Source organism: Hyalella azteca, unplaced genomic scaffold, assembly GCF_000764305.2.
Source record: "Hyalella azteca isolate HAZT.00-mixed unplaced genomic scaffold, Hazt_2.0.2 contig2755, whole genome shotgun sequence".
Lineage (NCBI taxonomy): Eukaryota > Metazoa > Arthropoda > Malacostraca > Amphipoda > Hyalellidae > Hyalella > Hyalella azteca.
In genome coordinates, this window is record NW_025933018.1 from 9,678 (window position 1) to 34,711 (window position 25,034).

General features: G+C 37.1%; 2 protein-coding genes and 1 long non-coding RNA gene across 7 annotated transcripts; all 3 read left to right on the forward strand.

Annotated features, from left to right (window-relative positions):
* Nucleotides 1-1,947: 1,947 nt before the first annotated feature.
* LOC108670901 lies at nt 1,948-4,534 on the forward strand. The gene is made up of 4 exons (XM_018158394.1): nt 1,948-1,993; nt 2,529-2,663; nt 3,093-3,245; nt 4,281-4,534. Exons 1-4 carry the CDS (start codon nt 1,948-1,950, stop codon nt 4,532-4,534), a joined length of 588 nt encoding a protein of 195 aa, XP_018013883.1.
* A 2,957-nt stretch (nt 4,535-7,491) lies between these two features.
* LOC108670904 (keratin, type I cytoskeletal 9) lies at nt 7,492-20,263 on the forward strand. 4 transcript variants are annotated; one of them, XM_018158400.2, is made up of 6 exons: nt 7,492-7,615; nt 13,658-14,383; nt 14,719-14,793; nt 15,449-15,579; nt 16,025-16,204; nt 20,200-20,263. In XM_018158400.2, exons 2-5 carry the CDS (start codon nt 13,662-13,664, stop codon nt 16,174-16,176), a joined length of 1,080 nt encoding a protein of 359 aa, XP_018013889.1. In that variant the 5' UTR covers nt 7,492-7,615; nt 13,658-13,661; the 3' UTR covers nt 16,177-16,204; nt 20,200-20,263. The 4 variants fall into 4 exon arrangements, with proteins under 4 accessions (XP_018013889.1, XP_018013888.1, XP_047741627.1 ...); XM_018158399.2 differs by lacking the exon at nt 20,200-20,263 and adding an exon at nt 17,289-17,996; XM_047885671.1 differs by lacking the exon at nt 20,200-20,263 and having other exon boundaries at nt 16,025-16,309.
* Nucleotides 20,264-23,273: 3,010 nt separating this feature from the next.
* LOC108670902 lies at nt 23,274-25,018 on the forward strand. 2 transcript variants are annotated; one of them, XR_007157306.1, is made up of 3 exons: nt 23,274-23,433; nt 24,555-24,615; nt 24,919-25,018. It is a non-coding gene; the product is annotated as an uncharacterized LOC108670902 (long non-coding RNA). The 2 variants fall into 2 exon arrangements; XR_007157307.1 differs by lacking the exon at nt 23,274-23,433 and adding an exon at nt 23,441-23,550.
* The last annotated feature ends 16 nt before the right edge of the window (nt 25,019-25,034 follow it).

Below are 25,034 nucleotides of genomic sequence, written 5' to 3' on the forward strand. Positions count from 1 at the left end.
CGCCATGTTTGTTGAGAGCTGCACTTTGTTCGTAGAAAATCCTTGATGCTTGAGTTTGGCACCAAACAACAACATTCTCTATAGGTAACAACTTGCATTTTTCATAAATAAATTATTCCGGGCTCACGGATAGAAAAAATAACAATATGAACAACTTTCCTGGCTCATAATAATAATAATAGCGGCTTCAGCGTTTATTAGGCCGTAGGCCTGTCGCCGATTCTTATCATTGCAGAACTGTCACAGCTTGTTGCGGGCTTGAATGCGCAACTCACTGCTGCATTTCTGCTGTGCTTAACCGCCCGGCCTCCTCGCCGATTCTGACCAGAAACGGACGCACAGAGCTGGGATCGAACCCGCGCCTCTCTGCGCCAATCCTGGTACTCTGAACTTTAACCACTGGGCCACCCTGCCCTTTAACCACTGGGCCACCCTGCCCATGATTCTGACAAAGCGAACACTTGCATTTTCACGTTAAATAACTATCCTTAAAGCTGGCGGCTGCAAAATTTACTATAAATGCCTGAAACATAATCGATGAAATCATGATAGACCGACCATTCGGGCTCGGTCATATATTTATATAATACCTGCTATCATCTTGGATGTGACTATTGTGGAATCAAAGTCAGTGTGTTTCTCTCCTAATATCGTGCTATTCGTACGAGTTGTTGTCATATAAAACAGGTCACGAAAGAGCCATAAACTAAAAAAGCCACCATAAACAAAACTTGCTGCCAAATTAAGCTAAAATTGTATCTGTCTGAAACCATGCAACCTATGTTGTTTATGAGACGTGACCTCAAACAACAGCGTAGCCGACCTCTGCAGGTCGCGCTTTGTCTTCATTTGTGTTCTTGAAGTCGGCCTTACCAGTCACGGTTGTGACTGGTTCACGAGTATTCAAGTATTTTATAACTATCTTTTTCAAGTTTAACCATGAATATTCGCTAGTAGTAACCTTACTGCTTTTTTTAGTAGTAATATTCGCTGCTTGCCTAGTAATCTTAAAAGAACCTTGCATCCACCCGAAACTAATTACGATTGTTTATAAAATTACAAGTTATATAAGATTGCTTTTATAACTTATGACCACAACTTGAAATATATTACGATAACTATAGCTTGTTACCATAACTATAGTTAGTACTATACTATAGAGTGAATTAAACTAGAGCTTTTGATGCATCCACAGCCTCGGGCCTGTATGCCAGTGGACGAGGATGCAACAACGAAAACAATAAACTAAGCTATAGGTTGAAACCTAACAACCTTTGTGCCAACTATTCATTGCATGGTCACGCTTTGTATTTTACCCCAACGTTCAAACTTGAACCGGTTTGAATGTAGACCTGAAAAGTATCCCGTTCCGTTTTTTTATATGATTATAGAACAAATGACTTTTGCTTGTAATCTGGCTTTTATTGGCTGTCGTGTTGTGGTTCGATCCAGACGATCGTCAGTCATAAGCAGCGTGAAACTAATGATACAAAGCTGCCCGTCAACTATGTACATGTATGTCTCAGTCAAATACAGGCTCGGATATGCGTTAATGTTGTTTCAGGTTCAGCAGCTTCGATCTGCAGAAGAGATGGCGCTACGTTAATAATGAAGCTGTACAAATCTAACCTCAATTGGAAACCATTTCTTGAAATTGGACTTGATCGATCCATCGGATGTAAAAGCTGAAGAATATCAAATGTATTACTCATAAGTACACGAACAAAGCTCCTGAGTAGAGGGACAAGGAGACGCTTAGAAATGTAGAACAATTCTTTTAAAGACTTGGAATTTGTAATAAAATAATATAGGATATCGTTAAAAGTAGATATAAAAAACTAAACTAAAACTTTTTTTGTGAAATTCTGTGAATTTTTAGCTCAAGGTAGTGGGTATTTGAGAATCCTAATAAGTTAAGGGATTTAATTTCATGTAACAAAAAGCCTCATGACGAGTGGCGAAGCCTACGACAGCCTGCCGGCCTATAGCCTCTGTAAGTGCTGGGTTATATTTTTACTGAACACGGCTGTGAGAAAAGCAGCGGCAATTGTCTCTATCTGTGACTGTTTGTACAAACTGCGCAGCAGTACTGATCTTTGTATCCAAGTTTTCATGCTATATAAAATATCCGCTTACATTTTTACTTATTTACGAGCATTTAAGGGATGATGGAAACCTAAGTTTAGTTTCGAACTATGAGTAAATTGCTTGGCAAGTTCTGTCAATAGAGGTTGTGTAACAGAAATTGTTACAAGGTAAATTTTCCGAATTTGTTTATTCTAAAAATTTTCAGGTCATGCAAACATTGTTTCCACGATTTCGATTCTTCTGTTACAACTCGTTACAATTCTATTGTCACATTTCAAATGGTTCTTCTAAGATCGCCCGAATATTTAAAATTTCCTGGCTCACGTAACAAATCCTACAGTTTTAACACAAAATGTGTGTGGTGAACTAATATCTACTAAATGTGTGTGGTGAATTTAAGCTCTTCAAACTCGTGTTGGGTAAGCCGGATCTTTCTGCAGGCCAGTGTCGGCAGCAGTGCTTTGTAGACCCGCGGTGCAGGGCGCTGTCGTACCACCCTGGGCTGGGGCTGTGCTACCGCAGCAGTCAACCCACCCCCAACATCAACCTCACGGGTGCCGTCTACGAATATGAAGGTGAATTAAAAAATATTTATTCTCATTTCTCTGCTCTGATTTACTATTTAACATAAGTTTTCTCTTAATAATTTTCGAGTCCATGTTAAAGACCTGTTTAGCGGAAGACGGTTCAAATATCATCGAATTGAAGCATAATTTCCATAATGTAATTTAATTGTAATCAATAATATGTACAATCAAAAGCTTAGCTTTTAGCCGGTGACATTGACGAACGAGCCGATGGATTGACAAACTAAGGCTGTAAATTTTACTTACCGAAAACCATAAGTTATTATAATGGAATATCTTTTCCCGTAAGGCAAGGTTTCACGCATAATTATCAACAAATTATTAATGATATTATTTGGTCTCTATTTCTGGGAAATGGGGAGGTTGTGTACTGAGATTTTATATTACTATTTTAATAAATTATCTCCACGTGAACAGTCCATTCGCTGGTGCCGGGTCTCGATGGGCTGTTCTACGTCATGATGGATGTGGGCATGATGTCGAGGGATCATTGTGTACAAATGTGCTCCAACATGACCGGCTTTCATCTTCCCATCGCCAAAACTCGAGATTCAAGGATATATTTTTCAAGTCAATGATGTATATTTTTATGTCAATGAAATATTTTTCTTCACGTCAGTGATGGATTTTTTAAGCCAAGAGTATGTTTTTTTCAAGTTAAGGATATGATTTTTTAAGTTGTTTATAAATGAATAAATGGCATATTTCTTATTACATTTTTCTTATTTTTAACTGTAAAGTGTTGTTTTATCATTTTTAAACGAAAAATATGCAATTGTGGTAAAGGGACCAAGGGTGGGCGCCTTGCCCCAAGCCCATGGGCCCTTTGCCCCAGGGGTGGGGCAATGGGCCCATTTTGACACTTTTTACAAAATAGTGTTTCATTAAAAATTTAATAACTCTATAGGCGTCTAATTCACATTGTATATTCCTCGTTAGTTGTACCTATAAACAAAACAAAGAACCACCTCGTATCATTTAAGACTTCATAAAAAATTTAATTTAAAAAAATGGGGTGGCCCGCTGCTCCATGTTACTCTTCTATAATATATGAATATTAAAAACTCTTCCAGCTTATTTCTATAATCACTAATTAATTTGCAGCCATACAGATTCATATCTGTAAAATGCTTCCCAAATATTCTCCTAATCTGGTTGTCAATGAGATATGGCTAGATAGCCTCGTGCATAATCAAACTTATACATCCATGCAGTGCGTTGAAATTATATCTAATTATTTCCTCTCCACTTCATGAGATCTGACTTGACGCCGAAATACAGAAACTACCACAACAAATAAACCCCTGATACGTTTTGCACTAGTTCATGTTTAGAAGATACTTCGTTGTTCAAGTAAATACATGAACAACAATAATAATCCTACATTTCATGCATAATATTTTCTCACGTGCATTAAATGAACAAATCGCACTTGCCAGGCCATTTCCAGGATTTGAATCGCTGCGTCTTGGAATTGGTACATCGATTTTTATCGATGATTGGAACAAAGGTTTCTGGATCACCTCATCTTAAAAATAATAATAATAATATTAAATAACAATAAAAAAGTGTGTCATTGATTCTAATATATTTTATTTGTAACAGATTCACAAGTTTTCATCGGCCTGTCAAAGAAGAATGCATCAGAAGACCCAATGTGGGATGACGGCACAAAGCTGGACAGGAAAACCTTGGAACTTTCAAATGAAGAACCCGTACTTAATAATGTAGCTGACTGCGGTTACTCTGCTCGTGGTTCTCCTCTTACGGTCTTTGGTTTGTATCTTGGGAAAATTGACGACGAGTGTAATCTCAGTAGGTGTGTTTGCCAAGCGAAATTTGGCCCTGACAACAACTGAATTACAAAATTTGATAATCTGAATACCCACTACTAGGCAATAGAATCCTTAATTGGTTTTTTTTTTTAAATTTGGGTTCCCAGACCAATCTGAAAGGTTTCCCATTAAGCTGACTGGAATTTTAAGTTTCATTCGAGCAATCATCGCACGCCGGGACTATACTTTATATATGGGATAATATAGCAAACAACTGGGCTGTAAAGTTGCTATCTTCGTGTTATTCAGTTTGATGCTCAGCCATTTAATTTCTGCAGGTTCGTTGTTCGGATCGAAGCCACCAAGTGGTGGAGCCACCAGTTTGGATCGAAACTGGTGGCTTGGTGGAGCAAATATATATTTTAAATTTTAGAAAGTCCTAACGCATTCTGGCAAGTGGAACCCAGGTGTGAGATTATTTCACACGTACCGTATGCCACGATGCTTTGCTAAAAAGATAACCGGCATGTTAGGTCGAGAATCGGTTGATCGAATTAAGTGAATAATTATATTCTCCGCCGCCTGACGGGTTGGGCAAGAATTGTTATAATCTATCCCATTGTTGAAATATGTTATGCGAGAAAGTATGGGCTTGAGCAGTGTGGGCCTCCAGCTCCGACCCAAACATTCACAAAATTATAAAGTATAAGAAACTTCGAACGTTATATTCATATAACAAGATGATAGAGGGTTTTATATTTTGAAATGATACTTATTAGTACATCTCGCTCAAATTAGTTCAAACTAAAGAGATCACAATTAATTTTTTTTCCTTGTACAAAATTTTGCAATTTGATTGACACATAAAAATTAGAAGTAAGATTTTCAGAAGTCGTATTACCAATATTATATACTCAAAGCATACTTATAATGTACAATTCAATTGTCCTGAGATGTAATTGACATTTTAATATACCGGTACCACGAAAGCCGACGCAAATTTGTCCCAAACTAAAAGAATTCAAATATATCACTGGAAGAAGTTTAGAATAAAAAAATTGAAAAAATGAAACAAGATCATTAATCGAGAGTACTTCAGAATTAGCTTAGGGTATGAGTGCGCAACATTTATTTTTTTAATGCTGCTCTACGCATGCACTGACGAGGAAGCGATTATATATATGTATTAGTGGAGTCAGCATTCATTAGGCCAAATGTGGCATGACGATGATTCTTGAAATCGTAGAATTCTTGCAGTTTGCTGGGCCTTGAACCCGAAACTCACCGCTCCAATATTGGTGTTCTCAACCCATGTTCGAATAATTCAACCATGTTCTCAACCAACCGGCCACTTCAGCGGTGTCGACCAGACTGTAACTGGAAGTTGGGATCGAACCCACAACTTGCGAAAATGCTGCAGCCTCCAATCCTGGTCACACTTAAACTACTTGGCCTCCTAGCCGGTAGTTTAATCGTATAAAAGGGCATTATTTTATCTTAAATGAATTAAACATATATCTTTAAAAATGTAAAGATCCCTAATTCACATTGGACTCAAAAAATCAAGTAAATAGAGAAGTGTAAGCTTAAGCATCTGGATAATTGTGATCTGGAAATCTGGATAATTGTGTTAAATTTCTGGCTGTACCCGAAAGTGTTCTAACAAATCTTGTCAATGTCCGTTTCCTTATTTTCTTCTTGAGGCCCAAGGCTCGACAAAAAAAGTGAATTAGGTCTTCTAAAATCTAAGCTCTAAGTTCCAAGCTCCTCTGTCCTTACTGTAGGCCAGTGTTGCCAGATGGACCTTTGTCAGGCCATATTTCGCAAATGTGGCCTTTTTTAAAATGCATTGGCCTGACAAAATTAACTTGGCCATTTTGTCTGTTTGGGACCTTTTTTGTGAAAAATGTAATTCTTAGCGTTTTTCGGTAATAATTTGGTCCTTCACTCTTGTCCAAGACGAGTAGTCAATACACTCAAATTTAGTTTTGCCCAGGACGAGTACACTCAAATTTCGACACGTAATTGTGTCAACACTTCGGTTTAGGTGGCAACACTGGCAAGTGCCTCCTAATCCGGGCAGCGGGCATTACACTTAGCTTGAACCATAGGACTATATCCGGTTGGGTTGCAGATCCATATTCATAACCATGGGGCATGGATGGCAGAGCTGAGAGCGCGTATAATCGAGTCTAGTTTTCACTTCTAAAGATAAGTAAATTCAGAGCTAATTTTCGAGGTTAAAGCGATGTTTCTCCATTCATTCAGGCTGATTCAGCCTTCTGATGTGTCACTACCAAATTTCACTTAAAGTTTATAAATACAATTACTACTCCTCTTCGAATTATTATAGGCAATATTTTTTTCTACGCATTCAGAAATTGTGATAAATTTATAGGATTGACAATTATTATTTAACTTAGTATTGCAAGGAACACATCATCTTTATACCGCAGAAATGAGTTTAAATTTATATTCCTTTACGTGTATACCTATATATTCTACGGTCGATACCAAAAAATTCGCCACATCACAGTCTTGCAAGGACCACATCATCTTTATAGCGCAGAAATGAGTTCACATTTATTTTCATTTTCGCTTATAAATATTCTACCGTCAATACCAAAACTTCGCCATATCACTTATGTCGCCGCCATTTCACTTCTATTTTGTTAACAAAACTGAGCCAAAACTCCCTAGTGCGATCGAAAAGCTTTATAGTTGTTGGGTGGCAATGGAATCCCAAATAACATAGTTCAGAGTTTCAGACCTGTATTATACGGTTTTATTTACGATCATCGAGTAACGTGCAATTCGCTCAGCAGGCTGGCAGCTTATGTAGCATTGACGGTAATTCAGCTCGTACACTTGCCCTTGGTGAAATTGATCTATTTTTTGCTGTCTGGGAGTCTTGAGAGTAAATGCATGCACTTCAAAGGGTTAGAAATACCTTAAATTTAAAATTTATTATTAATTTTAAATGGAGCCTTTAGTGGCCATTTTTGTGAGCTATATTGGCCTTTTTCTCTTGGCTCAATCTGGCAACCTTGCCGCAGGCTCAAAGCATGGTTGTGAGTCGGCGTCGCTGATCGATCGCGTAGTGAAATTGTCTCGGGCCTGCGTTTAAACTAAAATATTGCCAGTAACCGCATCACACTAATAAAGGTATGTAATATATAGATAGCGGTCTTTTAAATGAGGCTAACAAATATTATTTCGATCGAGTGTATTAGACTGGAGCATATTTATCTTGTATATCTCTTTTTGTAGTGAAACACGCCGCCATTGAACATCAATTTCAAGGTAGGCACGCTGCGGCTTGCGATTGCCAGTCTAACTTAACTAGTTGTAATATAACCAATTAATTTCTGGTTAGAACGTTTTACTTATACCGAGAAATTAATATGTAAGGGAGGTATTTCTCTTAAGTTGTAATTGACGGATTAGAATACTGAATACGTTGCATGGCTGATGGCGCATGCTGACCCGACCGCCCGACCGCGCGCCTGCTTCATTCACAGGTCGCTGGTACAAAGATGCGCAGTTTGTACACGAATTGGTGTATTTAAATTATTTTTATGTAATTCTAGGGGAAGGGGGTGAATAAGTCAACTTGTGCTTTTAATTTATTGTAATTGAAGGTTTATTTCTGTTTTTCTTCTTTGTATATCTAAATAAAAATATTTATTTATGTTTGTGTTGTTTGTAGGTTGTAGCCTATCGCCTTGGTAAAAGGAGAGGTAGACACTGACAACCTAAATTCCAAAAATGGAAAGAATGGTTAATGGATTATAGAAATATATATTGAAAATGCTAGTTGCTTATGGTAGCCTAAAGTCCTAAACTACCTAGGTACTGACTGTACTGTCAGCACTCACCAACACTCCAACAGACACAGTCCAACACATAACTTTAAATTAGCCTTTTGGCAATTTAACAGATGCTGCACTCCTGCACATGACTTGTCTTGTTGATGAAAATCATACATTTGTTACTGGGGCCAGATTATCAAAACTTGGTAACTTTTTGTTTTTATGACAAAAAAGTTATGTGCTTTGTAAGTACACCCTAATTTTGGCATTATCAAAATTCAAAACTTTCATATGCAAGACTTAGCTTAGTTGGCTAAAGCGTATTATCAAAACCCTCTGAGGCTCTGGCTAGCTGACCAATCAGAGACTTTGGATTTGCTGTTCCTTTGCTTCCTTGGCACTTTGGCAGGATGTGTGGTGGCAGCAGCATTTGCAATGCCTGACTAGGGTATATTTGGATAAATGAGCAAGATGTTATCCAAATAGTAATGCACTTGTTGTTGTGATTGTTAATGGAAATTTCTTACAATAAGGGCAAATAAATGCATTATTCCTATTCAAAATTAGTAGAATTTATTAGAAGGTTAGTACAAAGAATTTTGTGAGTTGGAGTTGCAACTTGCAACTGTCATAAAAAGAAATAAATTTGTTTACAGAGAACTAGAGAAATGGTTGGCTTGTCAACCTCAATATAATTTTGAATCAAAAAGGCATTAAGATATTGTTCAAGTGAATGATCATAAAACTCTTTGATATGAATATCAACATTTGCTTGTAAATTATAGCACAAAAGGCAATTGGCATTTATATCCCAAAAGCACCATTAAGCATGATCACATATTATGCCTATGTTGAATTTTGACAAAATTTTATCACAATTCACCATGTTCCAAGAGTCCAAGTAAATCAATAGTTTTATATTGCTTTGGCACACTCAAAACTTGTACATAACTCTACTTACAACACCTCCGAGCAGGCGTAGAGCTATGTACGGCTTCTTGTACATAGCTTCCCGTGCAAATGTTTTGATAATACCACCGCTAGAGTTACATCATCATATCAGCACTAACGCGTAACGCCATACGCAAGTCAATTTTGCGTACTTACAAAGTTTTGATAACACGGCCCCTGGTCATTTGTCCTTTATTATTATTTGTTCCTTTATTAAATTACATCTCAAAAATAGATAATTTTTTGACACTTTTTTAAGGAAAAACTATTATTTCTCTTATGAGCCGATTTGAAAAATTTTGGCACCATTAGAAAGCTCTTGTTGGAGCCTGTGGCTGTAGGCTATCTGTTCTAATTCTAACTAAAATAAAACATTTTAGTTGAGACTTTGACTGCAGGTGGGTGGGGAAAATGTGTATGACCAAAAGATATGAATGGTATACATTCACCATGAGGCAGAATTGAACGGAATAAATTGATGAAAAAATTAGATAGATAAATGATGAAAAAATTGTAAATAAGTAATTAATGCTAAATGAATGATAAGTCAATGATAAATGATTGAAATGAATGATAAATACATGATATATGAATGATAAATACATGATATATGAATGATGAATAAATGATAAATACATGATACGTAACCTAACCTAACCTAAAATGGCAGATGGCAGAAAATGGCAATGGCAGATGGCCATTGCCATCTGCATGTGCCACAGGCATTGGACTCAAAAATCACATTTTTTGTGACTTCTAGAAATCACTGCAACTAGTTGCAGAGCTCTGAAATTTAAAGAGCATGCTCTAAAAACTGTAATCTTGCTTTTATGTTATCTGTCATTAACCTCGCTATACAACATCAAGGTTTATTTTTAGCACAAAGTGGTACCCATTGTGAATTGCAGCCAAGCAAGTAGACAATAGAAATTTCTCAAAAAAAAATATGGTCTCATAGTTCAAGTTTTTTTCCAAACACATGTCATTCAAATTGAGCTGCCAGTTAGGTTTGACTTCTAAATTAAATGCCTCGCGCATTGAAGCGAAAACTGCCTCTCTGCTTTTTTTGGCAGCATTGTTGTGATCTGTGTGTGGTTTGTGCACATACCTTAGATACTTGTATAATGCACAGTGACTGCATCCAAAACATTTCACATTTCACTGATCTCATAGTTCATGTCAGGTCAGTTGGTCAATCTGGAATATTGGGCTAATTTCTATGAAAATTGTGGTTAAAAAAATTTCACTGCTGATTTTTAAAATTGCAGGCAACAAATGGTGTTAATTCTTATACATAGAGAAAAAGCAGGCAAGGTCCACACAAAGGAGCAGGTGAAATTTAGTCTTAAGAGGATGTATGTGAAGAACAAGAAAAAAGGTTTTGACACACCTAATTGCCTCTAAATTGAAGAAAAGTATTTTGGTTGCAACTTTTAGGGTAAATAAAAAATTTGGCCTCATATGAGTGCCTAGCTTGGCAAATGAGATTGCAGTAACTGTAAAAATAGCTTTCTACAACTTGGAAAGTCTAGTCGTGGTTAAAAATTGATGAATTCATGGGTTCTAATATCCAGTTGGGGCTTGGACAGTAATGTTTTACATATTAGTGAGTGATCAGAACTACAATTTTTTTGTTTTGATTACCACAATAGCACATAATAATAATAATTGCAAAGTAGTTTTGATTATACTATAAAGTTGTTGTTCAGTTTTGTTCATATGATGGGCAAATTTTTGAGAAAAAAAATCACTTAATTTGAAGAAAGTTAACAAAAAAAACTTGTGAACTTTCCTTTCTATATATTTAATTTTCAGAGTCATGCATTAAGATATTGTGTAGGTAGACTATTGCACCTGAGTTGTTTTTATATGGGTCAAAAACTCAAAATTTTTAGGGTGTCAGGAAGCCTGTTGAATTCATCATGGATCACGAGATGAAGTTGCTCGATGGTAAGACATTGAGACCTGGTCTGGTTGAGACAATTTCGCAACCAGACCAGGTCTCAAAGTCTTGCCATCGAGCAACTTCATCTCATGCCCTCATCTCTACGCTACTCTACTCTATGCCCTCTACAGATTGGACTCCAGCTACTCATCTCATAACTACCGGATTTTCTGAACTTTGAGATTGTTTCAGAATTATTTTCGCGGTTCCAAATTTTTGTGTTGTATCATATTTACGTGTACATGTACTTATTTCCGCCAAAATTTCAGTATTCAATGCTTCCTATAACTTGAAAATGAATGATGTCACATTTGAAACGTCGTTAATAAATTAAATTACTTCCTTGAACCTGAATTTTTATCAACCAACGTCCACTGAAGAATATTGTTCAATCCTGAAAATTTAAATCACTGATTTCTCTGATCATTAACCACTCGTGTTTAAATATATATATATATATATATATAGGTTTTCCAATAATTTTTCTGACAAATATTTTGAGTCAATTGACCACACAGTTTATGGAGAACAAAAGTTGGCAAACAGCTTGTTAGTCTTTAGTTTGAAGCCATGCAGCAGTCTGCACAGATTCAGCTTGTTGATGTTTGACATGAATAACAACCCTAATTAATAAATATATGTCAAATTGACCATTATCAATTCATGTAATTTTTCAGTATGGGAGAGTTTTTAAATAAAAAAATTATGTAAAAGAATTTCTCACAGAAATCTAAAAGGAACATTGACTATTAAAACATTTCTAGTACCTGCAATTGAACATGCAATGTGCATTCGGCAGGCTCCAATGTTTCTAACTGCACCATGTATTTCTTGTTGACACAGTGACTATCAAAAATAATAGTCTACACATTTATATAAAATGCTGCTTAGAACCTACCATAACCTAGACAATGCAAGTTAGGTGTACTTTGTCAAATAGTTGTTGAAATGGTTGATTGCAGTGTCTGGAGTATTTGGTCCTTGCTGTTATAAGAAATCCTACCAAAGTCTGATGCCATCACTATGATCACTTACTGAAAATGCTCATGACTGCAATCAAAACCATCATTTAGCTGATACCAAGTTTTAAAGTTTCTTATAATCATACTATGACTAAAAACAACAATCTGTAACAATGGAAAGTGAAATCCATTCATTTTTATATGGTCCATTTGAATTACTCTTTTTATCCTGTTTCTTAGAAATCTTTTTATAAATATATTTTTGGCCTACTTTTTAGAACACCATTGTCATGCAGTGCTTTGTTTATGTTTGAATTAAATTTCATGACTAGAGGAAAATTTCCATGCTTTGTGGGAAATTTTTGTTCCTCCTTACCTAAAACAAATTGTGCTTTGTAAAGCATTTATTGTGTGATATATTCCATGTGTCAAGATAATTGTGTTGCATGTATGAAATTGCATCTATGATCTCTGTAATTTATCTGAGAATTATCTCATTGTGAGTAGTTTCAATTCCTACAAATATGTTGCAATAAAGTTTGAACTAAAAGCAGTCTTCTTGTGCAATCAATACAAATCATGTATACATATATGGTCTATAACCCTTTAGTGAAGAAGGTACTCAGTGTTTTTAGTTCCATCCTTTGGATCCTTTCCAAAGTGCTGCATATAGTAGAAGACTTACAATTTATTTAATAACAATTTGGAGAACTTGGTCCAAAGGTGATCTTACAGTCAATTTAGAAGTAACTGCTTATTGAAGAGTCACTGAAATTAAGATGAGTTGTTATCAAGTTTTTCAGAACCGTACTTCCTTGTGAATTGACCCCAATTTAATTTAGCTAAAATTTGTACAGTAGCTTGCTCTGCAGGAAGCTGCTAAGACAAACAATGAATAATGACCATTAAGTTTGAGTTTGCCTTGTCTAATAATAACAGGATCTTAACACTATCAGCATCAATCAATGCTCTGGTACTTCTACAATGACTCAAATACTAGACAAAGAGTAAGTAATTGTGTGACCAACAAGGAATGGTCATGACAAGACACTTATAAAGCCACACTATTAGTCAACTGCTCTTATCAATACAGATACTAAGAAGCTTGCCAGCCTGCTTTTCCCCTGAGTGGGTACACATTCTTTATGGTGAAGACAGCATCTAGAAAGCTTGAAAAGATAACCAACTCTCAACTTATAATCCATATTTGACAAGGCTGACTAAAAAGATACAATTAGTAGATAATAAATTCATTTCTGAAGCCTTTTCACGAAGATTGACCAACCCCTGATTTTTTTATACTCCCAAGTAATTTTCCTTCATACTGTATTTCCAAAAGTAATGTGTGGCAAACTTGTTCAAGGGTGTAATTACAGCTAACACCTTCCATCTATACCTAGTGATGGGCAATGGCCAAAAACACTTGTAAAAGTTGCCTAAAAGCAATAAAATCATAATGCTATCTGGAAATAAGTTTTCACATTATGAAGCGATCTTCAATTTTCTATAATTTCTTCCTTATTTTCTATTTCGGCAGAAAAATGTCAGACGACAATATTGATGATCATCAAGACGATTCAACTGGGGAGGGAGCTCCTAGAGGACGTGGTGGATTCAGAGGCAGAGGAGGCTTCAGACCGCGGGGCAGCTTTGGTGCTGGGGGATATCGTGGTATGGGTGTGAGCCGTGGTGGCTTCAGGGGAAGAGGATTCAGGGGAAGTTCTGAAAGCTACAGAGGAACTTCAGAAAGTTACCGAGGTTTCCGTGGCAGTAGCAGGGGATTCGACCGTGGCAGTAGTCGAGGATATGACCGTGGCAGTAGCAGGGGATTTGATCGCGGCAGTAGCAGGGGATTTGACCGTGGCAGTAGTCGAGGTTATGATCGCGGCAGTAGTCGAGGATTTGACCGCGGCAGTAGCCGAGGATTTGACAGTGGCAGTAGCAGAGGATTTGAACGCGGCAGTCACGAGCGTGGTGGCCGTGGCAGTGGAGGAAGTTTCGACAGAGGCTTCAGCAGCTACCGAGGCCAAGGTATATCTGAGCGAGGAGCTGCCGGAGGAGGGTTCAGAGGGCGTGGAGGGGACGCGCCCTACAGAGGACGTGGCACTGGATCATATGAATCATCAGGCTTCAGGGGCAGGGGTGGTTATGAAAGACCATTCAGGAGCCGCGGATCCTTTGAAGGAGGCTTCAGAGGACGCGGAGCTCCTCGTGGCCAGTCATCATACGAAGGTGGCAGCGGTGGCGGCTTTCAGAAACGGGGGTAAGAAGTTGGGTGTGTAAAAGTTATTAGCTTTTTTTACGATAGATTTCTATCTTTATTTGTGAACATTTCATAAGAATGGCGAAGCTAAATCTTGAGCAATAATGGAATAAGTTTGTTGGATGTCAGTGACATCATTGTGAAATTTCTTCTTATCTCGGGCTTAGTTGCCATTTGAAATTTTTGACTTGAAGTTTACTTGCGATAGAGTGCCTTGTTCCTTAGTGTGCTTTTATTGTTTGAAACATTTTGTCATTAACAGTTATTATACATGATGTTTAAACTACAGCTATAACATTCTATTATATCATTTTAAAAATTTCACTCTTATTCAGTTTCAGTGCGACTCGAGGCTCGTATGGTGGACCTCCAGTCAAAAGAGCCAGAATTGAAAGCGACTACTATGCTAGGTTAGTTCATGCTCTGCCCACCTACCAAGATTGAAAACATCATATTATATGATGAAGTCGTTGAGTAGTATGATGCTGCTGATGTGATATCAGTGAATATCATGACAGTAAAGTAATCCTTCACCCATCGCTGGCGTTACGTTGTAGATCTGGTCGCAATAGGTGATTTTTATGATGTGAATTTCATCGATTGATAGTATTTATTAGAGTATTTAAACATTAATTGTTTGGTTTCAATGTTTTAAGTAGTATATATATGTATAAATAAACCGAATTATGGTTTTTAATATTTAGATTTTCCTACTATTTTAGGTATATTTTTTAGAAACCTGTCGATCGACTTTCTCAGATAACCGCGTGCACCAGCGATAATCCGCGAATGATTTTTCTCGTTAATATTTCGTGAAGCCGCAGTTGGTGAAGTGTGATATGTTGAGCAATTACGGTACTAGCTACATAATCTTATCCTTCCCAGTACTGCTGTACGTTATGTATTATTAATGTTAGCGCCAAAACGTGTCTGTCAAACACGATTTAGTGTGACAGCTCAATCTACATTGATGAAAATTTAATCGATTTATCTATGTTGAAGTAACGCAATCGTGAGGATAAAGATTTATATCATAAAAATTGATGTTTTGCAAATGTGTTATAGCGAGGGCGGCGGTAGCAATGGCGGTTACTCGTCCAGTGGCTACGAGGGTGGCTACAGCAGCAGCAGCAGGGGAGCAGACTACGCGCTGCCTGCCGCTCCCAGCGCTGGCGGCTACGACTCCTACAAGTCGGGTGAGAAGTTCACTCTAGGCTCCCACCGGCATTCTTATAAGATCGGTGACAATTTTGTCACCTTCATTGATCTGTTTTTTTTTTCTCTGTGAATCCAATGCAGTTCTTAAATCATCAAGTGAAGTTTGTTTTTAATTTTGGTACTTATATTATTATTTTTAATTATCAGTCTGCTTATATCGCAAGTTCACAAGGAATTTAAAAGCAAAGAAAACGCCAAGCAAATTCACCATAACGATACTGAAAATGTTTCGGAGTCCAGCTCCACTAAGACGATGATGATGGAGCTGGACTCCGAAACGTTTTCAATATCGATATGGTAAATTTGCTTGGATTCCTTCCTTTCGAAATTCAAAATTAAAAATTCCATGCGAAATTTTTAATTTTGATGATTTAAATTCTTAGATTGTTAATATTGTTCAGTGTTTTGAATTTGGTTTTACAGCAGGATCCAGCTACAATGGCTACAGTGGAAGCGGTGGTGGTGGTGGAGGCTACAGTAGCACTGGAGGTGGTGGAGCTGGTGGCTATGGTGGTGGTGGTGGCTACGAACGTAGCTACAACAGCTCCAGCAGTTATGGTGGTGGGGGATATTAGACTCCCCCTACCTGCCGACTCCACCACGGTAACAATGATGCTCTTGTACTTACCTTGCTTTCTGTCTCCTACTGTCATTTCTCACGAACCAGGCGCCAAGCTTGCTTTTAATTAAATCTATTCACAATTCGAACAAAAACTTTGTTATTTAAATTTTAATTATAATACTTAATATATAAACCGGTTGCTAGACATTTTTAAGCCTAGTTTACACGCTGAAGTATTACAACGCCAACGCAACAGCGAATGTAAAGGTCCTTATTCTTCATTCATCACCGAACAAAAATAAAGATATGAAATACAATTAGAATGAGAATTGGATTCTTTTATCAATTTAAAGATGATGAGTCGATGATGAAAATTTACCAAGCCTTGCGTCTTGTTCGTTTTTAATGTGGGTATTTTGATTACTCTAGACCCGCGCAAATAATGTTTTGATGTAGTAGCTCACAACGAGGCGTAAGAAACGAACTTCAAATTACTGGTGCTGCTTACGGTCACATTGTCTATTGTGATTCAATTGCGTCGTCGTAGGAATAAGAGAGTGTCTCGGTTCTATGTAGCCTAGCATTAGTCGGCTGTTTTTTCTAGGTTAATAGTCTATGGGACTTGACTTGCTGCAAATATTGCGATGAAAGCAATCTGTTGCTTATGCTCTTGCCTACAAATACTCGAATGCATTGAATGCAACCTGAATTGTGGAGTTACAGAAATGTATCATGAGTAGCATTTTTAGGATCCTGATTCTGAAATCGAAAACCAGCATTATTTTTTATCTTGAAGTAAGGCACGAACTAGCAAGTTGAGAGCCATTTTTAATAGAGTTTTCTTAGAAATTGAGAATATGGTTCATTAGAGTTCCTCAAAATAACTGAGGTCCGTTCGAACTTTACAATAATATTTGAAAGAGAAGCTCTTGAGCAGTTGAAAAGGAAGAGGGGTTAGAGTCGCCTCTGAATAATGAAAAGTTTATAGTACTGTGAGCCCACGTCACGAGCTGCCAAATATGAAGTTAGGAAGCAGCCAAACTTATGAAATACTTCAATTCAATGTGAAACAATTAAATGTAAATCGAATTTGATGAATATTTAACCATGTACATTATGAATTAGGAACCTTGCTGTACTTGGACCGCCTGAAGCATGAATTGAGAGCTCCCACAAATCCTTCTAGAAGCAATGCTGATATGAAGCATGGCACTGAAGAAAATGTAAATTATGTAATTAAGGCAAGGATGATGTGTATGAAATGCCCAATTTTGTATCGATGACAATTAGAATTAATGCCATTATTTTTACGACAATTGAAGGACCTTCAGACTATACTTGAATATTCCTCATTATTTGATGTGGCCAATTATTGAGGTGTCGGTTAGACTTGAAATTGTGCATCAAAAATTACGAGGTGATAGGCTTATGAATATCGAATGTTTAAAGAATGATGAATTATCTGACCCTCATCAAATCTAACACTCGTATCATCTTTAGAGTTGAATTTAAACTCTCTAATGTATCAGATGGAGAGCGGCAATGCCCAGGCTGAAGCGCTGTTGAATTATATTCACCTGCGAGCATACCTAAAAACTGAGTCCACTGGAGCCACATATGAGAGCTGAATAAAACTTGGATGGAATTAGGATTATCTAATTGATGTCGGTCTAATGTTTTTGTTGTCGACTAGTATAGTTAGCATGGGCATTTAAGGCCCATTTATTCTCGTAGGTGATAGTCACTGGCCCAAACGCTCCTCTAGCTTCAATGTAACGAGATTTAGTAAGCGTACTATTGTAAGTACAAGAAATAAAATGTAAACAAAATGAAGTCCCAATCAATACCACTCATAGACTAACCTTGAAGTAATTACATGATTTAGTGATCGTGTATTCTAATTTTGTTTGAAGACTTTGAAGGGCCTGGCTTCCTGGAAGAAAAACCCAACGAATGTCAAATGCAGAACTACGGTCTGTGACTTGAATGAAAACACATACTAGATTCCAGAAATAATCTGTATATAATACTTATCGTTGCTGGTTTTAATTATAGTTAATGTTTAGGAATGGTGTTTAACTGCCTCAACTATGTATTGAAATCCGATTGCGAGAACGTTTTCTGATTAATCAAAAATTTCATTGATTACGCACTGCAATAATCAAGACAATTGTGCTTTGTACAGCAAATTACCCAGTGCGCTTGAAGTTGCGCGAAGAATATTCGTTTGGCTTGGATTGATGAACTCGTGGATCATCTCCGAGAAATATGAAATTTAATTGTCTATGTGGCTTGAATTGATGAACTAATAGATGATCTGAGATATATGAAATCTAATTGTCTATTAGAGATAGCATGATTGAGACAAGCAAAAGTTGGATAGCAACGTGAACCAAACTATTGTCAACGCAGAACGCTGACCAAAATATGAGTAATTCTTTGACAAGCAAACGTCCTGAAGAATGGAATGTGTGCACAGCTCTCCTTAGGGCCCCTCATTAGGAATGCTTCAGGTCGTAGATAGCTTCTTGAGTTCAGACTTGAGAGAGAAGAATGATAATGACGATCAGCGATGCAAGCTGTACTCCAGCCCAGTGGACCAGTGGCTCAGTAATATCACGAATACAGTAAGTGGCTCTAACAATCCTGCTAAATTATTTTCTCTAAAGAAGTCGTTATGTTTTTTATCTCTGGACGTTCTTTTAAGTGCCATCTGTTCTTAGTTTGCCCTCTAATATAAGATACCAGATCGTGCCTTACTTGAATGAATTCACTGCTCGAGCTCTCTGACTGTGGCAAGAAAGCCCACGAATATAACTTACTAGCACAGCTAGCTACTCGTTGTACTGATAGTGTTTTTAAAACCATTATATTCCCACTTCATTGAATGAAGAAAGTAACACTTGAATTCTATAAGCTCAGGCGAACACCATCCGCTCCTCTAGTGTGGGCTTACCGTGATATATGCTCCTCTGCTACCGATGAGTGAAGCAAAGTATAGGTTATGAATTAATGCTATTTTATTTCCAGTAGTAATACATTTCGAACTAGTGTATTAAACGGATAATAATATATATTATATATTATTCGTGTTAAATAACACGAATAAGAGTGGTGGTATTTAGATAAATGATTCAAAGAAGTAACGAATCATCTTTAGGAATAATCTCATACTGTCCCAAGATAATGCAACCTTCATCTACTGATTTCGTCGGGTAATGGAAACTGATTATTTCACTACGGGGCACTGCCCATGAAAGGCTTTAGGCTTGTGATAGTTAGATTCCATGCATATACGCCCAAACTATGCGGTATCGTCGCATCTTATTGTGTCGACGAAATAGTTCGAACTAATCTCAAGTGATAGTGTGATACATCACATCTGTGAGTGATAGAAGTGAATTCGAAAGGGCAACTTACATGTATTGTTAATCACGTGATTTAAATAGACTTTCTATTATATTTGCCACGTACGTAACGTAGGAATCACATACGATTTCCTCCCAGTGATGTATTAATTTTCAAACTATGCATGGAACTTTCTAAAACTTTGTTTAATCTGCGGTATTAAGGGATGACATCATCTAATGAACTGAAATGCTCTAATTCTGTCTGCTGCAATTAAGGTTGTAAATGTATCTGCTTTCTCTATTCTTGACACATTTAGTCACTATTTCTTTTTTAATATGCCATCAATCTGAATTCAATTAAAGGAAAGACGTATTATTTTTTAACGAAATATTTGTTTGGATGGAAATCTAATTCCGGTTGACGCTTATTCACAATTTAGTACGAACTAAGTTTTGATGACAATCGTATTCTTGAAGCGTTTTTTGTTCTCTAATGAATAATTTGCTATTAATGTTCATGGTTTAAATATATTGATTAATATCACTTAATATTCATAATTATGCTATTCATACTTATTGCTAGAAGACAAATCTTTATGTGGCCAATCTGTGACCACGGCTTCATAAGAAATTTTGCATCCTACTCATTGCTGCTAATCTAACTCAACTTTTTCTATCCTATGTAGAGACTGGCCGTAGGGCTCCTTCCCACCCGGAGTGACTTGCGTCTCTTCATCAGAGCCTCGTAAGTATTGTGATCAGGTGCGTATTTACGATTCATGACGGACGAAACTCGTTCAAATTAGCTGTGCTGGAAAATTGTTGGCATATTGAACCTCCGTAGGTTGTGCAATAATGTTGTTTTATGTGGCTGAGTTAAATATGAAAGTAGCAAATAGCAATCAAACCCTACATTACTCCAACAAAAAAATATAAGTAACGAGTTGCCATTCTGACAAACATCAGCCAAATTAGATAATCTTTTTTTTTCTAATTTTGTGCGGGATGTTCGATATCAAGTCTACCTCCGCAGATTTCAATATGACATGCTTTTTAAATGCTCGAAATGAATAGTGAATTTCGAATGTATACTTTGCATTCTCTATTTTCCCTGTTTGTTCGAAATGATTTCGTTTCTCAACTTCATGATTGCTCACATTCGTCCTCATCCAGGTCATGAATTTACATTCAATCATGCTTTTATTATTGTTTATAGATTAATAAACAAAATTCTTCGTTAAAAAAGACAATACACAGTGTCGACTTATTATTTCCCCTGTGAATTTAATATTATGAAATCACTAAGGTACAGCTTACGATCGCCTCACAACATTTTTGTCATTGAACATCTTTTTCAGGTACATTTTACTTCGTTTATTGTTCCGCCTGAAGTTTGGTTGTGCTGAGTGTGATCTTGTGATGAGTTTTCAAGCTAGTTTATGCATCACTGGATAGGAAGCACCACTGGTTTGATGAACACATCACATGATCAGCACAACCAAACTTTTTCTAACTTATGACTGACGGTATGTAGATTGCAATGACATTTTTTAATTTGAGTGACTTTTTCAACGTAGCCATGCCTGCATGATTGTGTGCCTTTGCTGGCAATGTATATTTTGTCACTGGAGGCCACAGCACAATTATGCAAGTGATGGAAAGTTTATTCGACACGTTGACTCCGATTGCTTCATCTTGTACTATTATTCTATTTTTTTTTCTATTATGAAACAGGGTTGCCAGGCGGTCTTTTTTCCGGACAAATTCCGCGATTTAGTTTTTTTAAACTGCGTTGGCTGGCTAAAATTTATGATAAGGGTACTTCCTAACTGAATTTTTAAAACTGCAACAAAAGAAGAAATGCAATTTTTACACCCGAATCTACATATATACTAGTACTTATATATTGAGTTATAGCCGTTTTGGCCTCATTTGTTCGCGGATTTGGCCCTTTTTAGGCCATCTGGCAACATTGAATTATGTACCACTATGTCCTGGAGAAATATACCTCGTGGTACGCATATGTACTATTACGGAGTCAACGTGTTCAGAGAGAATTCAAGCTACGTTAATTGGCCTAAATGAGCTGCGAAGTGTCAGTTGTATACCTTAGGCTTTTTTAGAAAAGTAATCGCCTAATTTATTTATTACAGAGTTTAAGGTGACAAGAATTAAGTTGATTAAAAAAATCACTCCATATTGTATCTTCTTTATCCTGAACGCAGCTTTCGTTATTTTCGCTTATGTTCAATGTCTGTCACTCCTCTGATCAAACTATCCTGACAACGGCAAGTTGCAAGTTTCTTTTAAATTCAGTTTCCAAACTAAGTTTGTATAGGGGAATTTCATTTTGTTTTAAGCTGACATAAAACTCGAGGTGGCCGAGTGGTTCCTATCAACACTATTGAAGGTTCGAGACCGCATTTGTTGTGATAATTTTAGTCGAAATCGGCAAGGTGTCCGTTGGCCAAGAATCGGTGATAAGCCAATATCATTTTGCTGAGGTTTTATCGGAGTCCCAGCGAGAACAATCCCAATTTGCGGAAAATATGGCCTAATCAGAAATTGCTCTATACATTATTCTATTTTAAATCTCAGTTTAGAGTGCGAGCAAAGTAGCTATGAATTCGATGAGAAAGGCGCAATTAGTGTACTGTCCTACGGAAATGAGTTTGTCGTGATCAACGAATAATTTGGAAACGACATGGCTAAAATTCGTTGTCTTGCTGCTGATCGATCAGTTGATTTACGATTTTTCAGGAAACTGAACTTTGAGGATTGCCATTTTATTTCATATCGTAATCGCGCTGTATAATCTGTTAAGCCATGACTAGTATATCTCAGTGCGAAGCGTGGATTATTATTAGAGAGATAAAAAGATTAAGAAGCGTGAATTATTATTATTATAAAGATTTAGAAGTGTGGATTATATTAATAGGGCGCAGCTGTTAGCCACATGAAAACTCTTACGTGACCATTAGATGGCACAATATCTTCTGGTTTGCGCAATATATTTTCAAGTTTTTAATAATCACACAATATATGTCTTGCAAACCCTCAATATGTCCCCTAGACGCTCAATATTATTGTACAAAACCTCAGTATGACCTAGAGTCCTAGACGCTCAACAAATGTGTAAACCACAATATTGCATGTAACAAGCACAGCAAATTGTGACGTCGCTGGCAAAAGCGTATTGGCATTAACTGCTTTGTTGTTAATTTGGTCAAGATTGGTTTGCATTTGACAAAAATATGCTCCAGGGAAAACTGCCATGGTAATGCATCCCAAAAGTTTCGATGCGGTTATCATGTATTGACGCATTTAGCTGGGTGCAACATGAGATTCTTTGGCTTCATCGCGGTTTATTTTAGGTCATGAAAAATGCTTGCGTCGACCCCTGTTATGAACTATGGTTATGATGAATATTTTTGGACTTTACTTTCACACTGTCGGACAATGCTGATGGGAAAGCATTTCGCAGCATAAACTGTTTGCGCTTGCCTTAATGCCATTTATTTGATGAGTCTTCGCCATCTTAACTTCGAAGCAAGGTGGTTCTCTATCGCTAGGAAAATAGCAACTACATAAGGTTCAGCGAGCGAATAGTTCCATGGCGCAGGCGTAGTGGAATTATGGCGCTCAAATACGAAGCAATAACGCTACAGGAAGCTTGTGTGATGGTCAAAACCAATGGTGGCCAAACGGTGGCTTCACCTCTGGCGAATGTGGCAACTACAGCAACGAGGCGCGGCTGAACGATCAGTTGTGCTGGTCGAGCTGACAACATGAACCGTGTCGAGAACTACATCCACATATTTTAACGATTAACAGTGATGAGTTCTTATCAATAGTCTATTATTATTGATTTCGTGTTCGATAAAAGTTTTGGCGCAACTGAAGGTATCGCTTCCTGTTTTGTAAGTGGACGCCTTACAGCTGCCATGGTAAAAATGATGTCGATCGTCGCCATGACAGTGTGGCTGATGTGAATCTACACAACTCGACCTTTCATTGCCGTCCGTTGTAGGAATACAGTAAGAAAAGCAGCGCTGCATTGCTATCACTTACCTGCGTGCAGATGTGCTCATACATTGAAAGCTGCAAGGCAGTGTTTATAAATGTCTTTCAAAAGGGAAGGCGTATCGTGCAATGGTATATTTATGTTGCCAGCTCCTAGGCGCCTCGACTTGAAACCTTTATTCCCTTGTTCGATTTCTTTCCCGAGTCATGAGCAATATTTTATTTTTCTGAAGCAGTGTAACTGTAAGCCAGTAAGGTCCTCAATTTTACACAACCTTCAATGAGTGTTTTTTTATGTATGATTGGTTTAATTTTCATGTATGATTGGATTAATTTGCATTTTAGATGTTTGACATTTTCATTAATTTTCGTCAATGCTGTTTTCCTGTTCAAACTGATTGAAATGAAGTGTCAAGTGAGAATGCGACGAGGGAATAGTAACAATTTTTTTGTCGTTACGGACGTCTTAAACTTTATATTTTTTCTCCGTACCTGAAATTTTATGTACCATACAAATATTAAAAATTGAATAAACTGTTATCAGTAATAAAATAAAAAATAACTTTAATTTACAATTTAAACAATATTTTGAACCGTGGTAAATAAGTTACAGTAGGCCTAGTAGGTGCACAGTTGCCCAGTCTCCTTGACATGATTTAGAAAGCAATTTGCGTCTGCGAGCTAATTTACGGTGAAAATTATTGGTAGGCTGATAACCATGTGAATTTTTAAATTTGAAAGTACTCCAATAGTATGTATATTGCTTTCAGCTCCCGGAAATTATTTCTCTTGCGTCTAGCGTCTCAAAAGGGATATAGGGTTTTCCTGAACTCCTTAAAATTTAGGATCAAAATGGTTTAAATCTTCGATAAACTTCCTCTTGAACACGAGTAAAGGCATGAATCGCTATTTCGCTACGTTAAATATAAGTTAGAAGGCTCTAACCTTAAATTAATTTCTTAATTATGAGTTCTGCCCAATGTTTAGCATGAACTTAATCAGTGTCCGGTTTTTGCAGGAGATAACCATGGAGCAGCAACCCGAAGAGGAGCAAGGCGAGAGCCAAACTACTGTAGGAGGTACGTGTCTTCGTCGCAGTATCGCTTTGTTTTCATCAAGATGAGCCTTTTTTTAGTGCACCAGTCACTGATGCATATGCATTTCTGATTGTTTGATGCAATTTTCATTGCCCGAAGTTGAAATAAAAGACTCGTCTGCAACATAAGTCTTGCTTATGTCCCCAATTGATGGAGGGTTTATTGATGTCCTCAATCAACGTATTTCAACACTCAATTTGCATGCGAAAACTTACTCTCAAGTTCAGATTTTTTTAGTCTTATAATCTGTACACATTTAGTCTGATAATCTGTACACATTAACAGCTGAAGAGAATAATTATGAAGATGAAGAAGGGGCCGAAAGTGAAGAAGGGGAGGAGGATGTGGACGAAGATGATGAAGACGACGATGATGATGAAGAGGATGGAGAAGAAGAAGAA